General features: G+C 43.1%; 1 protein-coding gene across 1 annotated transcript; it reads left to right on the top strand.

Moving 5' to 3' along the window:
- Positions 1 to 2,772: 2,772 nt before the first annotated feature.
- On the top strand, positions 2,773 to 15,167 carry cracr2aa (calcium release activated channel regulator 2Aa). Its single transcript, XM_079279362.1, has 18 exons — positions 2,773 to 2,851; positions 5,555 to 5,924; positions 7,391 to 7,502; positions 7,590 to 7,773; positions 8,654 to 8,800; positions 8,918 to 9,008; positions 9,117 to 9,212; positions 10,429 to 10,616; positions 10,896 to 10,967; positions 11,338 to 11,383; positions 11,580 to 11,668; positions 11,778 to 12,102; positions 12,343 to 12,475; positions 13,204 to 13,285; positions 13,395 to 13,509; positions 13,708 to 13,809; positions 14,139 to 14,215; positions 14,945 to 15,167. Exons 2-18 carry the CDS (start codon positions 5,730 to 5,732, stop codon positions 15,030 to 15,032), a joined length of 2,142 nt encoding a protein of 713 aa, XP_079135488.1. The 5' UTR covers positions 2,773 to 2,851; positions 5,555 to 5,729; the 3' UTR covers positions 15,033 to 15,167.
- The last annotated feature ends 1,782 nt before the right edge of the window (positions 15,168 to 16,949 follow it).

Below are 16,949 nucleotides of genomic sequence, written 5' to 3'. Positions count from 1 at the left end.
GCCACAGATGACTCCAAGCCCCCAACCACACCGTACCGTAGCCTACTCTGTAATGCAGAGCAGAACGAAACTCTCCAAGTGTGATGTCAGTCCTTCCAAGGCCTTCGACCAGAGCAGTGTGGTGACCCTGCTCGGTACAGTATGTCTCTCCCTTCCTTGCTACTCTACTCGATACTGTACCGACTGTGCCGCGAATAATATCACAATCCCTGAATATGGAATTTAAAATCAGTGGGATCAAAAAGAGAATTATCACAACAATTTTCTTGCTGCTTGTCTGCTTTCAATCATGCAAGAAATGAGTGCTTTTCCGAAGACCATCACTCAGTGTCTCAAAGTGTAAACACATCTGGCTCCGAAATCTCAGCTGGAGCATCGCCTCGCATACATCTGTTTGCTGCAAATCAGCCTTTACAAAACAACTTGACAAGGAGACAGTCGAAGCTCAAGGGTCCTCATCGCCGCCACACATTGTGGAGCATCCATGTGGTTTTTAGTCCAGGAAGAGGGGAAACTGCAGCAGACCTGCCTGCCTGTGGCCTGTTTTTACACCAGCTTGGCTGCTGTGCAATGGAGCAGAAGCAATTTTTAAGAGACATTATAAGACCGTTCCCCCTGTATATTCAACCCAACTGTTACAAGACAGGGTCCAAGCTCATCCGTGCCATTTATTACACTATATCCGTCCAGATGGACAGCATAAAACCTGTTGCAGCATGTTAGAAGTTCAATAAGTATAATATTGACTTTTCCAAAAGCAGCTGATTAAACATGAGTTTCCTGTTTTATAGTGGGGGGGAAAGTGGAAATGAAATTCATTTAATTTCAATGAACTCATAAACGGCCCTTCACTGCCCTCATCTGACGGTCATTGGTATTACAACTGCACAACAATTTACTGCACACTATATCTATTACCAGCGCAGTGTATGTTGCACTCTCCATTCTAATCTGTTATACTACTAACTAAAAACATACACATTATTTGTATTTTTCTTGTGTCTGTTCTTACTGTTGCTTGGTTCGTCCTGCTTTCTTGTCTTGCATGCTAGTGTTTACAACATCAGTGTGAATTCCGAGTAAAAGTACTCAGTACCTGGAGAATCATACGCAACATAATGTGTACTTTTTCTCTTGAATCTCCACGTGTATCGCAGCCAAATAAGCCTGTCCCCCTGCACACCGTTCAAGCAGATCCTGCTGTCAAAAAAGCCACGACAAAGTAAGGTGCAGGAGGAAGAGAAGGGGAAAGAGCTGGAGCAGACTTTGAGGATATCGATGAGGCTTATTTGGAAGAGGTCTGAGAGGACCTCTGTGATGAAGAGGAGTTGCAGCGCTGCGCACTCGTCACCACCAACAACTCAACTGAACAGAGCCAAGCAATAATTGTTATAATGTATAACGTATCCTGTGCAAATTCTTAAAGCATAAATCTAACAGTCAAATTGAGGAGATGGGGTTTTCCTTGGCTGGTAACTGCATGCGTTTGTACAGATGTTAAAAGAAATACCACAATATTTACATGTTTCCATCGAGTACATTGACTGCATCAGGATTGCCTTTCAGAGGGTAACTTCACTTTTTACGTGATTACTTTCCTCATTCAATCAAAACTAAATATTCCAGATTTACATATTTTTTATTGCCATAAAATGATTTAGATATCAGATCATAAAGTGCAACAACATGAGTCATTAAAACAGGAACTGGTGGATGTTATTACTTTGTACTGTCAAGCTAACTGAACTAACAAGTAAGTTTACACAGCTGGTTTATACACATAGACAAACATCTGATAAACTCCACCTCAACCAGCTGCAGCATTAAAATGATGCTTACACATTTACAAACATATTTAGTATCATGATAAACGGTGCATGATATAACAATAACGTGATATTAGACCGTTTTTGCAACATATATTTGGACTTTTCATGGTAGGAAGAACCAAAAGGTGTTAATAAAAAAAAAATGAATTGTTACTTTACATAATTAAAGGATCTAAATACTTCCACCAAAGCTGGAAGCAGCCTTTATGGTGATTAAAGATGTGTTGCATATGTGGTCTTAAACTGTTTCCTGCTTGTTTTTGTTCGGTATCACAGGGTTTATCGTTGGATTTTTGCTTCCTGTTCATCCGGTTCAGCTTGTTTGAAGCCTGTATTCAGAATACTCCAAGTAACTGTCCTGCATGATGCCTACATGTCAGTGTACAATATGTAGTGTACAGTATAGTACAAAACCAGAGTGCAGTCGGCTCATCCACTCAATGCCGTGGATCCTTTATGTGATTTCATTTCAGTCAAAAATCTGTTTTTGCATGCTGTGTTCTTATACTGGGAGAACTTGATATCTACAGGCTTTATGCTGAAATTTGTTCTGGTACTTCCTGATGTGTTACTCACAAAGATAAAGGTCACGGAAGATGTGCAACATGTTTTACTCAATAAACAGAACAAATGAAAGCCTCTACATGTCACATGTGTGTTTAATTGAGAAAAGAATGAAACAATGTCACATAAAATGTGACTGTGTGCTCACAAAGAATGTGTCATCAGAACAAGATTGTGTCCAAATGTCTATAAAAGAAACACAGTTTTGTTTTCCATTTTTAACATGTGAATTCTGACACTGGGAAGAAAAGAAAGGACTTCCTGGTAAATGGTTGCTACGGTTACTACCGATGACTTCTTGAAGCCCCTCCCCCTCGGGTTTACCTCGTCGGTGCTCCGTCAAATTCCTGCACTCCACAAGTTGCCTTGTAAACAGCGAGGGCAACTAAGCGCGGATGAGGTTGACACAAACCAAGTCAATGAATTCCTCCGACTTGAATTTGACTTTTCACTCACCGGTACGTAAAGTTCACTTTTGTTCCCCAACAGCCGCTCACGAGCCTTCAGTAGCACTAAACCGGGACTCAACGTTACGACTGTTGTTAACCATTAAGTTATCAAATGGTAATGTTAACGTTAAAGGAAGGTCCTTCTTAGCTTAGTTTATCTAAAATGTTTACTTACTACAGTTTCAATGAGGCTTTATCTGTCGCAGGACGTTTCACAGTAAAAGAAAGTGTCAATACAGGGAATTAGTGGACTTTTGACTTTTATCTTATTACACGTGTTATGTGAAACTGGAACTCTTCTACTGCATCATGTTTAACGTTACATGTTGCACGCGGTTGTTGGCATGTTTTTTAATGACATTTCTGATGCAACAATTAAGAAGTACTTGACGGGTGTAAGAAATTCAGTCTCGCAAAACGCCCCCCTCCCCCCCTCCGGTAGCTGCAGATTACGCTGGTGTGATTGTGATTGGTGTTGCAAGTGGAAATGGTCGTGAACTCTCTCCAGGAAGTAGGCGACTCGAAGTCACTTGAAACTCCTGCAGCATGTCGGACAAATATTTGGATAATCCTCAATAGCCTACATTAAAAAAAAAGAAGAAAAAAGAAGCCATCCCTGACCAGATTTGTTGAACCGTGCTGGATAATTTACGTCACAATATGTTATTGCTGTGAATATTGCTGTGAAAACCGGAAAAAGGCACGAACACAAATCATGAGGTAGGTTCAAGGGACAGGTGTCACAGCAGCTTCATCTCATTTAAAAACAAGACAAGCTGAGAACCGAGCAGCATGCAACACTGTTTCTTTCTCAATCTAAACTAATTTATATTTATATATGCATCTATAATTTTAGATATATTGACCAACCTTATTTTTAGAAGGTTGACATTGTTGATTGTGGCTTTTTAAATCATACCTTTAATGTAAATGGCGACCAGACTTTTAAAAAAGTCCTTTAAGTGTGTTTTGCAGAGACGCGTTGAGGTCACGACTATAGACTATTGACTATAGACCACAAACTGTCTCTGAGCACCATGTCAGTGTCTGCTTAACATGCAGCCGATGAGCACTGTGTCACCTGAGACGAGAGACAGTCATGTCTGTTGAAGACACTGAATCTATCCTGTAGAATAGTCACATATTGACAGCCATCTGTCAGCCTGAGCGTTAATATTAAACGGATGGACTTTTCCATCGATGTTTCTGCTTTTTAGTTCATTTGTGTTTCATTAAACAGAGTCTTAGTTTCTGGCTGGACTCGTTTTGCTGTCGCTCAGATAGCTGACAGCTGTTCCATGTCAAACCCTAAAACAAGATAAGACGACTGTATGCAAAGCAGGAAGCTCCATCATTTAAACGTAAGGCCCTTACTGTAGCCACAGGCCTCAACGCACTTACACAGTTTGAACAAAGGAGCAATAAACCTACTCTGTAAAGATAAGACAATATTATGCATTATCATGGGCCAAAAACACCACATCACTCTTTCCAAACAGCAGTTCACCTAACTTCCCTTTCTTATTTCCTCTCTCACGCTGAAGCTGTGTCCGTTGCTCGTTGTGGGTTGATGACTTTCCTCGTGAGGGCTGTTACGCCTGCAAAGATGTTGCATAATGTTTTGGCTCAAACTTGCAAGCATGCCGTATTCATTAATAGCAAGTAGATTATAGAAATGTTGAGACGAAAAAACAATGTTTGTACACTCATCTCCAAGTACCTCTCTGAAAACCACATGTTTCCTACACAGAAATATATTTTTGAATGGTTATTTTATTATCAGGGGGGGGGGGGGGGGGGTCCTGTATGTATTCATATAAATGGTAGATATGAAAAATCGAATACATTTCAGATTCATGCTTCAGTGAACTTTATGAGCAGAAGATATAGATGATGCGCTATAGTTATAGAGTTTGTGTGTGTATTATGTCTCTGACCCTGCATTCCCCTCCGTTGTTCTACCTGCCGATACATGTCTGTTTGACTTATACCAGTCCCACATGTCTACACACACACACACACACACAGTCATTAATCGACTGGGCTGACTCATAGTGCACAACAGCCTCCAGGAAGGCAGTCTTCCAGACCAGTGCACAGAGAACGGTAGTCCCCACCAAACCAAACCACTAACTTGAGTTATCAGTCAATATTTCCGGGCAGACGAGACCCTCCTCGTCACAACCACAACTTTCTTCTCAGTTTTTTGGGCTTTACTTGTCAGATGACATTAGTCTCAGCCTGGGCCATCGTCCCTGAAGTGAAGGAGAAGAGCAGCAGTTGTTTTCGGTGTACAGAGCCCTGTGAGTGGCCACGTGTTTGACAACGCAAATGTAAATCCCACTGATGATGTGTGTGAGAGATGGCAAAAAGAGCGAGAAAAGAGCACAAAGAGTATTGCATACAGACACTCACTGGCCGTTTTTTATGTGAATGAATAATTAACAGCGTAGCTAATTAAAAAACTAAATCAAGGTGCTCCTCTTAGAAACAAATGTAGTAATCAGATCTCTCGAGTCTGTTCCTTTAATGCAGCTGTTATTGAGTTATTTATATCCTGGAAACGAGGATGATACATCTACCGCTTATAGACTTTACATTTTGTTCAATAACACGTTTTTGATGCAGCACATGTTTTTTTTTAAATCTATTTCTATCGGGCAAGGAGCCTTACTAATTCAAACTGAAGACTCTCCTGTCTCTCTCTCCTAGGCTTCATCGGCTAATTGAAGAGGCGGTTGCTAAGAGATGACAATCTGTGACATTGGTGAGAGTCTCTGATGTGGAGCAGCCTGAAGCTCGACTTCTCCAGGTTCTCTGTCCTCTACGCGTTTTGTCTGATCTCGGCTCATGCGAAGGACGCGGAAAAAAGAGACTCCCAACCACCATGGCAGCTTTTACTGCTCCTTGCGCCACCACCACCACGACCCGGACAGCGCGGCGAAGGCGAGGGGGCAACGAGGAGGCGGGCAGGTGTGAGAACGGGGATGTGGGACAGAACACTATCGTGGAGAAAACCCGGGAGTTCTTCCAGATGTGTGACATCGAGAACAAGGGCTTCATCACCCAACGGGACATGCAGGTGAGGTTGCTGACACAAGTGGGAGTGCCGTGACTGAGCTTCAATAAATCTTTGTTTGCATGAAAGTAATTCAAACTTCAACGGTGTAACGTTTGCTTGGATTACATTTCGGGTCTTATGGACAGAAACACATTGTTACAAACTTTAAATTACTTGTGGGGGGGGGGGGGGGGGGGGCATCTAACCAACAAAGTATCAGCGCAGTTTTAGGACCAATTTTTTTGCATCCACATTGGGCATTTTTAGAGATAACAACCTCTTATTCATCCAGAAGGAGGGTGAAGCGCAGGGATGGTGTGTGCACTCATTAATAATGCTGAACAGGACATGTGCACCTCATTCAAAAGAGGCTGAGACACGCTTTGTCATGCAACGACTCCACTCACATTGTTGTGCAGATTTCACTCGCCCCTCTGATATTCATCCCCGCCACGGCTGATGCTTTGATGAAGCACTTGTAGGCGGCATAAATACAGAGAGGGGAAGCTTTGATGGGGTGTTTATGATCATGGATTTGGGAATTAGACAGCGGTCCGGTCCTCCTTCTCCTCTATTTATATGACCGTCTGTACTGAAGAGTACAATATGTACTTAAAAGCAGCACTTGTTACTGTTATGATTTAACAAGCTGAATGAGTGGTACTGCTTACGGTTGTGTGCACTCTTGACACAGCGTTTATTTATTTTTTTAGTCACTAGATTTTCACAGCTTAAATGTACGTTTCACACTGCGACCACCAGCACGCTAGCTTTTACAATTCTCCTGTTTGCTGACATCAGGGATATGTTCTGCCCCGATAGCACACTTTACAGGAACAGCTGATCCCTCCCCTGGATTGTATGGGATGCCTCGGTCAACATTTGGCAGCAGTGTAAACATGGCGTGAAAGCTGCTTCCAGAGGTGTGGCTGTGTTGGCTTTTCTTGTTAATGATCCAGCGGTTACTGTCATGGTCAGAAGGGAGGTTCCCACTCTGTCTTGTGTGTTTTGGATTAAGTCTTTAGTCACAGAGCAGCTGTCTCTCCTTCCCTCTCAACTAGCATCTCTACTTAAAGTCTTCTGTTGAAAGACTTTTGCCAGCCTCACTTGAGCCAACATCTGCTCCTGTGGAGCTGCACAGTGCTCAATCATTATCAAGGCTGGAGCTGCACTGGGAAGATCCCAGGTGTCGAGGTGTTTGACTGTGTGTTGCTGAAGATGATGTCCATTAAACATGTTCTGGTTAGAATAACAATGAGGAAGAGGCTATTTGGAATATAACTGGCATCTATTTCAGCTACATAAGTCTAATTATGAAAATAACGGGGGAAAGAACCACCAACTGTTCCGTTGCACACGATAGCGCTGGGCTGATGACGGTCCTTATAAGTCTCAAGCAGCAGTAGTTGTTATAGCTGCAGTATTGTTACGGTCCTTGAGGCTTTGTTCTGTCCAATGGCAGCTGTGTTTTGTGTCTTTTTAAATAGAGGCTGAGTGCCGAGCTCCCTCTCAGCGCGGAGGAGTTGGAAAACGTGTTTGTTACCCTCGATTCCGACGGCAATGGATACCTGACGCTGGACGAGTTCTCCTCCGGCTTCAGTACGTCTGCTTAAAAACGCCGCCGCTATCGCCAGCAGGTGTCGTCCGGTGTTTCGACCGTGCACTGAAGGTCTTGATTGTTTCTAGGTGAGTTCTTATTCGGTCGGAAGATTTCTGTAGCGGAAGGCATGGGGGAGAAGAACGCCTGTAAGAGCCCAGCAGAGGTCCTGTACCAGAGCCGCTGGGAGGAGAGCATGGCCAGAGGAGATGAGGAGGAGAAACACTTCTGCATGCTTATGGAGAGCCTGGGAGCCAACAGTGTCTTTGAAGAGTGAGTACCGCATGTATGTGTTGCTAGCTCCACGTCATATCTCTTTGTTGATGTCTGATCTGAGGCTACACCTTATTTTAGGTGACTTAGCCTGAGACCGTAATCAGCTGTGCAAACTAAACAAGAGTTGGAAGTTTCCACTCGCAAGCCAAGCGGTTCCTGTGCTCCCTCTCTGTGCTCTGCCTCTCTGTATTAGAACGGGACTGCTTGAGTATTCACGTGTGTTTAGTAGTACCGTGTTTGAAATGTAGAGATTGTGTATTAAAACATCTGGATTTGTGAGGAAGCTTCAAAAAGCTCAAAAAGCCTTCGCAATCTTAATCTGAACCATTAACCTCAACTCTCTCGGCATTAGTATGTCATACAGTATTCAATGGGCATTAGTAACTCTCCTTGACGTCTGTTTAAACATCGATGTAGTGGATAATGACAGGATCTTGTGAAACGCATGCCTAGACTCACCTTTAACAAACAACCACGACTCAAAAGTAAACAGTGGTGGAGGTGGATGCCAGATTCACACATCCTATTGGCTTCCGCCTCCTACCTGGTTAGCTCCAGCTGACATTTTCGATGTTCAGATCAGTTTGTGCAGCACTCACTGATATTGATGTCAACAAGACTTTTAGTTACTTAGGTACAGGGATTTGTTTGACTTGTCCTACCTTATCATAGCTTACTGTACTGGCACAGTATGCAGCAGACAAGCAGTTATAACTGAAGCTTTTTGCTGTAATAATGAACAGATGTTTCAAGACAAAGAACGTCATGAACGTTGAGAAACCACGAGGATCTGGTACCTGAGCTGCTGCCTCCATGTACGTTTATGTGTTGGACTGTTGCTGTGCTTGACTCCTGCTTCTGCATTCTGTCCCCTCAGTCGCGCCGAAGTGCGCAGTTTGTGGGCCCAGCTGAGCCGAGATGAACCCCACCTTTTATCCAATTTTGAGGACTTCCTGGCCAGAGTGACATCCCAGATCATAGAGGCCAACCAGGACAAGAGGGACATGGAGAGCGCTCTCAAGAGGTTAGGGAGACACGTGACCCTGGTCATTCAAAACTACGGTTTGACTTCAAGTGTGTCGTTCTAGGCGGAGTTGCACACTGCACGGCACTTTATCGCATCTGAATTGTATCCATACAGGAAAGCAGCAACACACGACGATGAGATCCAGCGCCTTTATGAGGAAATGGAGCAGCAAATAAAAACTGAAAAAGACAGGATTGTGCTGCAGGTACAAACCTACCTTGTTGCTAAATATATCAAATACCGTACATCTGCCTCTTCTTCATCACACTTGCGCTCTGTCCTCCCGCCTCCCTCTTTTGTCCCTGCACTTAAGGACTATGAGCGCTTTCTGTCTCGCAGTCAGGACATGGAGCTGCAGCTGTCTGGTAAGGCGAAAGAGCTGGAGCAGCTCTTTCAGAAACAGAGACGGGTGAGTACGAGATAGGATGACTCAGAGAGAGCAGCAACACACGTGAAACGCATGAAACAAGACGACGGATAACAGCATGCTACAAATCAGCTAATAAAGCGAGTTAGTACCACTGTGCCATAAACACACCTATTAAACTATCATTACACCGTGATAGATCTCTACGGTAACCTACACACACAGTGTCTCATGTTCAAACACCGAACAATAAAAACTATACAATCTGTCGAGTACTTAACATGCACAAGGAGGTTTATTTCTCAGACTCTGATCCTGCTTGTTCGGCGGTGCCGGATGGTGTGGACTGAGACTGATGCTTTCATATTTAATCGTCACTAATGTTGCTGCTGTTAAAGGTGGAGTTAAGGGACTACTTTATATACTGGCGGGTAGCTTGATCCATGATAGAACATTATCATTTATTCGTTGATTTATATTTTTCAATGTTAATCTCAACATTAAAAAGTCAAAAATGTCTAGTAACTAGTGTTGCCAGAGAAATGTAGTAGAGTGAAAATACAATATTTGCCTCTCAGATGTAGTAAAAGTATAAAGTAGCAGAAAATTTAAGTACTCAAATAAAGATGCACAGAAGTACAGTACTGTAGTAAATGTACTTAGTTACATTCCACCTCTCGGTAAGGACGTCAAAACATGTTTTCCTGCAGCAGCTTGTGTTGATAGATACTGTTGCATGTTGAGAGGTTCTGCCACAACACCGTTTACAGACGTGCACTCTGTCTTTCAAGGCTAATTAGTGAACTCAAATTAACTCTGGTCACACCAACAAGGACTTTTCTTCTTCTCACAGCACCTCTAATTAATGAGTCGGCTGTTTACCAAGTGTTTGTGGAGAGCAGATGTCCACACAGCGGCGGCGTACAGGCTGGTACAGCGTTAAAAGCATTTAGTACTGCTCACGGTTGTACCTGTTGATGGAATTCATCACAATATTTAAAGGCAGTCAGCTGTTTGAAGGTATTATGTCTTCACATCATGCCGTCTCCTTACGTTCAACAGCCATGCATCTCTAGAGCCGAGAGCACAATGGTTTCAGTCGATTGTGAGTGTGTACCACTAGGGGTCGCTAATGTCAGACATTTTGACATAGTGCTACGGATTGTATGTATGTGGGTGTGATCAGAGAGGATTGAATAGTATTACGTTAACGGTCAGTACTGCTACAAGAAATGGACGCGATCCTTTTTTCCTCCAGTCGGAGCTCGAGTGCCAGGAGCTTCAAAGTGAGCAACATGTGACCAAGGTGGAGAACGTGAAGCTGAAGCACAAGAATGACGAGTTGGCACGGGAGCTGGACCACACCAGCCAAGAGCTGGTCTTGGCGCAGGACCAGCTGAATGTGCTGCAGGAGCAGTCCACGCGGCTCCACGAGGACAAGGAGATGTGAGTTGCAGCTTTTCCTTCTAACTCGAGCTTCATTGTAACTCCTGCACTGATTGCTTGGCCTCTCGGGTTTCTTATTGCTTGCTGATTGGTCAGGATGCGATCACATGTTTGTGCTACGAACCAAAGTGATAAATACTTTATACGCAATTTATCCTGTCAGTAAAAAATGATTCAGATCATATACATGGTAATGCTAGTTTTAAATGAAGTGTTTTAAGTGCACACTGTGTCTGGTCACAGTGTTTGTAATAAAACATGCTTTGTTGTTCAACACAGTGAAATATACAGACTGACTGAGGGACTGCAGCGAGAGCGGGCGGGCCTCCTCAAACAACTGGGCCTCTTGAGGTTTGGATCCAGATGTGCAGCTGTAGTGGGCCCCGCTTAAGACGAAACAAAACGCAGTACAGAGACATGACACGGATATTTATCTTGTGATTTGAAACTACTGGTCCAGGGAATCAAGCTAGCGCCTGCTGATCTTTACTTAACTGACGTATCGTGTTTAGCCAAGGAAATACCTTTTCCTACATACCCGGGGAGAGCAGGATGCTCCAGAGCCACCATGGCTAGTCCAGAAAACAGCCTATCAAACAAGGCCAGGCATTCAAATTGATAAAGGCCGGTTACAAACTGTTACAAAAATTGTGTAAAAGTTAAATTCAATGAAACGGTGCGCCCTCTCTTTGTAATATCTGTATTTCTTTGTTCTCTCCAGGGAAATGAACAAACATTTACGGGATGAAAAAGACATATGCTTCCAGGTATGTGCCGTTTATTCCAGCAGAATAATACACTATATTACTTAAAGTTCCGCTGTCCGCACTTCATATGCCCTCTTTTTAAAGACTATAGGACTAACAGAAAGATGCAAGTGTTAACAAGAGCCCAGAATAGCCATCCCACATATTGTGATTGAATCTCATGCTGGAGTTCAAGTCAAAACTTTTATTTCTGCAGAATCCAAAGAATTCTACGAAAACACCAAGTTTGAAGCAGAAGCCTTCCATCAATGTTGTGAAACACACAACAACAAATGCCTTCAAAGGGTAAAGCATCAGCCACAGTTTGTACAGTGCATGTTCTGCTGTCATCATCCAGTGTTGTTTCAATGAGCACTGTTGCCGCGTGTCCCATAATGTCACTTTCCGTCTGCAGTGAGGATGAGGAGGAGCTCACCACCGGCTCTGTGAGGCACAACCTCACCTATGGGTCATGCCAGTCCTCTTACACAGCGAGCGCAAGAGGGCACCTCCAGAGGATCATCTCCATCGAGGAGGACCACCTCCCACATCTGCTCCACAATGACGGACAGCGCCCAACCCGGCTTCAGGAGTGGAGTGAAGAGGAAGCCTCAGAGAGTGAGGAGCATATAGACTTGGTGATGAGCGTTATTTACCCTAGCGCGTCCTCTGCCGTGGAGGAAAGTGAAACCCCCTCATATCCGAGGGGTCAGCCCGTTGGCAAGGATACCAGCCTGAATGTAAGCAAGAATGAAATTACTGTAAAAGTTAACACGAGTTATTTTAAAGGCAAAAGGCTCGCTTATTCCAAGCCAGGTGGTCGATATAGGGAGGAGACGTGTTCAACTTCATGTTCAAAAAGTATCATTGTGTACATTACGGCCCTGCTGTAGCCTCCCTCACACAGAGAGGAGTCAGCCGCGCCACTAACTGCTTAAAGCGAGATCCCATCGCCTTCGTCATGCGTCCTGTTTCTTCAGGAGGAAGGTGGTCCCTCTACGCCCGACCGCCTCTTCAAGATCATCCTGGTGGGGAACTCCAGCGTAGGGAAGACGTCCCTCCTTCGGCGATTTTGTGACGACTGCTTCCACCCTGACACCTCTGCCACTGTGGGTACGTATGGTGTTGATTCTTGCCAGCATATGCGACGGAACACTCAGCCCCGTTGACTTCAGGCTCTGTATGCGATTGCTTACAAAGCACTTGGATGTGGCACTGGAGAACAAAATATGTATTTTTTTCTCAGTTAGACTGAGTACAGCTGTGTCAGCTGTTTTACAAGGACAGCTAACCAGCTGACTTCACCTATATGGTCGCCTGTCTAGAATGTAATGAACTGAGGCGAGACTTTCTCTCTTAAGGCCAATGTGAGACATTCATTCAAAGCATCACGTTTTGGGCTTAAAAGATGTATCAGTGCAAGATATTTGGGTTTCGGGCACGGATCGGCCTGTGAAGAATATCTTCAAAGTTCATTCTTTCAAGCTTAGAAGAAATAAAGGTGCTTTAATAAGGCTTCAGTCAAGGTGCTCATGTTAAGCCTTTAAAATACCTTTTTTAAGTAAGTTCAGTTTGGAAGTTTTTCCATATTATACAAATGTCCAGGTTCTTCAGCTCCATTGAGCCAAACATTATGTTCCCAGTATAAACAATAATCATGTTTAAATAGTTTTACTTTAACATTGGCAACAATCACATGCATTCTCAGGTCCATGTATAGATTCTTTATATTGGCACGCACGTGCACAATCATTTGTCTCGTGTTGCTGGAACAGTGTACAGTAAACAATGTTAAAACAGAATGTGCTGACTGAACAACTTTCTTGTCTGTGTGTGTGCAGGTATAGATTACAGTGTGAAGACGATAGCTGTGGACAATAGCCAGGTGGCACTGCAGTTGTGGGATACAGCCGGACAGGAGAGGTAAAGACACACATTCGAAAAGAGTCTTTGTACTGCAATCCACCTCAGATCTCATTTGTACGCATTGTTCCTGTATTTTCACAAGTACCCCCCTCCTCTCCTCCTGCAGGTATCGGAGCATCACCAAACAATTCTTTCGCAAGGCTGACGGTGTGGTTGTGATGTACGACATCACAACCGCGCAGAGCTTCACAGCCGTCAGACGGTGGCTGACAAGTGTGAAGGTAAGACGCTAACAGCCAGCCTGTGCTTCACAGAAATACCACGAGCAGAACGAATGCTGTAAGAGTGGGTATGTGTTGAAAATATATTTTACAGTTTTGTAATGTAGTGTATATATGTATGTATATGTATATGTGTATATATATACATGTGTGTGTGTGTGTGTGTATATATATATGTGTATGTATGTATGTATACAGGAGGGTGCAGGCGAGGACATCCCCATCATGCTCTTGGGAAACAAAACGGACAAGGAGGTCCAGAGAGAAGTTCAGAAAGGAGTGGGAGAAAGACTAGCCAAGGTCTGTTGGTGTTTTGTCTGCTAAGCTGAAGGTTCTAGAGGACTAGTCAGTGTCCAGCCAGTGGTGCATTTTGTTTTGAGTTATGGTAAATGAAAGAAACATGATTACAGAACAGAGAGTTTTACGAGGAAGCGATCTCATCTCATCCTAGTGTTTTTTATTCTTTAGTCTTTGATGTGTAATGTAGTTTCTATGGTGACTGAAAAGGTGAGGTAACATTGCTGCATGAGATTTCTTTTTTTCTTTGTGCTTTTGCAACTATTAGCACAGATTTGCCTTTGACCCTGATCAATGTGCAAAAAGTTGAAACATGTCCGCCACTTTTGCAGGACTGCCAGATGACTTTCTATGAGTGCAGCGCATGCACGGGACACAGTGTGATGGAGTCCATGATTCATTTAGCCAGGTGAGCAAAAGTAATGGCTTTTGTGTGCGGCACTTAAGTTCAACACGCTTCTTGTTGTGTGTTGGGAACCGGGCCAAACTAGCACGCATAGCCAACACCGCTGCCAGCATAATTGGGCTCCCCCGCACCCAACCTCATAGAACTAGACAGTAAGGCCATGCCACGCATTGCAACCACAATAGAACGGGACATCACACACACACACACGCACACACACACACACACACACACACACACACACACACCACCTCTCTGTGTGCTGTTGTATTTACTGCTGTCTGATGTGTACAGTGCTATGGGAAAGAATTTCACCTTTGTGGGGACAATTAACTTAAAAATACAGTTGAACAGCTTTCAAAGGGTTATTTCTGTACTGACATCAGGCAGAGCACAGAGATCCAAATGTTTTATTTGTTCAAAGGACTTTTTCTTATCAGCTGGCTCCGGACGTTTCATTGGCGTGAAGCGCACAATCAAACGTCCATGACAATGTTCAAACGATTAAATTCACACCAGCATGACAAATAAGCAGGGAGTGTTGCGACTATGAGAGCCTATACAGACCTGACCCAGACAGAGCAGAACTGAAGCATGCGCAGGTTGGATGCAGTAGGAGTAACGGCAACAAAACATGCGTATGTTTTCAGAGCGACTGTGAGCACGCTGGACACACGGCGGCGTGTCCTCCCAGAACTGGTTCATTTGTTTATGCCTCATTGTGTCCCTCAGAATTCTGAAAGAGCAAGAGGACCGGGAGAAGGAGAAGACGCTCCAGCTGGTCGGCGGCCCCTCAGAGAAGAAGAGATCCTGCTGCTGACAGTAAACCAGCTGACACACACACACACACACAGTAGCACTACCCTTTTACTAAGACCACATGAGGACACATTATTCTGAATGTCAGCACAACTGTTTCTCTCACAGTCTTCCACTTTGTGGCACTCTGGGTGAACCCAACACCACGGGCTGTATGTACGTTGTCATGTGTCACAGATGTTAACACACTGTTCTAAACAGTCCGCTCTATGTTTACCCAAGTTGTTTGCAGTTTGAAAAAAACATAGAGTAAAATGAGAAGTAGAATAATGTAAGAAAGGTTCATGGGGAAAAAAATAAATATATATAAACAGCTGAACAAATGTAAATCAAACTGAGCCCATTTTGAGTCAAACTAAGACCTTTTCTTTTTTTAAATGTACAATGTCTAGTCTGAGTGTATCAAATATTTATTTCGCTTCCGGAGGCCTTTTATCTTTCACATGTGGGCTTTTTACTCGATATATTTAAGTATTCAATCAGTGTTATGTGTATTATTTGAGCTGTTTTAGCTTCTACAAATACATGACATGGACATAAAAACACAAACGACTGTAAAATGTAAAGCTTTATCAAACACCCTTGCAGTAAACACGACCGTGGTGAAGCGTTTGGTGTGTCAGAGAGGTGTTGATTTTACTCTTAGGGCTGAGATTAGTTGCAGTGTCATGTGGCATTGCAGGATATGGCACGGGTGTCTTAGTTTCTTCACATGGCGGACAACAAGTACAGGACAACGACCACCGTGCACCACAGTACCAAAGTAATGTGCTTCTGTGTTTTGTCTGATGCGTATACAAAATACATGGTGTATTTCAGAAAAACTGAAAACGGCTAGCTTCAAATGTAGCATTTGCCATGTTAGCATTTACAGCCGTTTGTGTTATTTTGTCCTGATTTGTCCTATATTTTCACTGATCTGTAGTTTTGTTGTTTTTTGTGGTAATGGTGCTGAAGGTTGTTCATTTAGTTGGGCGGTCGGCTCAGTTGTGTGTCTAGAAAGTAACAGACTATTATTTTTCCCCAAAAAGACCAAAATGATGTTTATCACCTTAATCTGCCTCTGTGCCAAGTATTTTATGTAAATGGTGTCACTATAACTTGTTAAGCTAGTTATGTAATCTGTATGTTACAGCAAGGTTCATAATTAACGGACTTTGGTAAAAAGTTCTGATTTCACCATTTAATATTGCACTATATTTTCACTATTAGTGCTCCACTACTGCCAGTGTCTTGCACATCACTTTAATGTAAATAACAAACATGTAAATACAAAAAAACGAATCAATAAATAATTGTTAATGTCACGTGTAAAGGACTTCTTCTTCCTGGTACCTTGGAATTAAAATAAGTTATACAGCATCACCCAGTGGACGAGTTTGGACATTGCTGTTTATTCAATTGTTTTTAAGTTGACATAACAGTATGTGAAACAACATATTCCATATTTTGTGGAATGAACATGCCAATTTATTGGAGTTAGTGTGACGTATAAACTATATAGTTTGGGGTGTCATTTGAGCAGCGGGCTTTCAGAATACGTTTTCTGTAAAAGTGTAACTGGCAGATGCTCTTTCAACACCAGCATTGTTCTAAATACATCTGACTTATCATGTATTGTTGATTGTGAGCATTAATGACTCATAACAGTGTATTGCTTATTAGTACCAGCCAGCCAGTGTGTGCTCTGAGAAGGCAGCATACTGCACTATGTGTTGATTGTTACTGGCATTAGTTACATGCTTTATAAATATAGTTTCCTCCTGTTGGTCCCAAGTGCTCATACTGTACACTTTGGTAACAGCCCTGAAAAAGATTCATCGGGGTCTCTGCACGATATATATAAGACACAGGGATAGTGGCTTAGCTGTGTCAACAATAGCGTTCAGCACACTCTGGGATTAACATGGGAAAGATA

Source organism: Melanostigma gelatinosum (assembly GCF_949748355.1).
Source record: "Melanostigma gelatinosum genome assembly, chromosome: 1".
Taxonomy (NCBI): Eukaryota; Metazoa; Chordata; class Actinopteri; order Perciformes; family Zoarcidae; genus Melanostigma; species Melanostigma gelatinosum.
The sequence above is the reverse complement of the archived record's forward strand: the minus strand, read 5'-3'. Positions and strand labels throughout refer to the sequence as shown.

Excerpts from the sequence above, each read along its gene's own strand:
- cracr2aa (XM_079279362.1), top strand. The coding sequence starts at position 5,730 with ATGGCAGCTTTTACTGCTCCTTGCGCCACCACCACCACGACCCGGACA. Across the intron at positions 5,925-7,390 it reads TCACCCAACGGGACATGCAG|AGGCTGAGTGCCGAGCTCCC; the intron begins GTGAGGTTGCTG and ends CTTTTTAAATAG. Across the intron at positions 9,213-10,428 it reads TCTTTCAGAAACAGAGACGG|TCGGAGCTCGAGTGCCAGGA; the intron begins GTGAGTACGAGA and ends TTTTTCCTCCAG.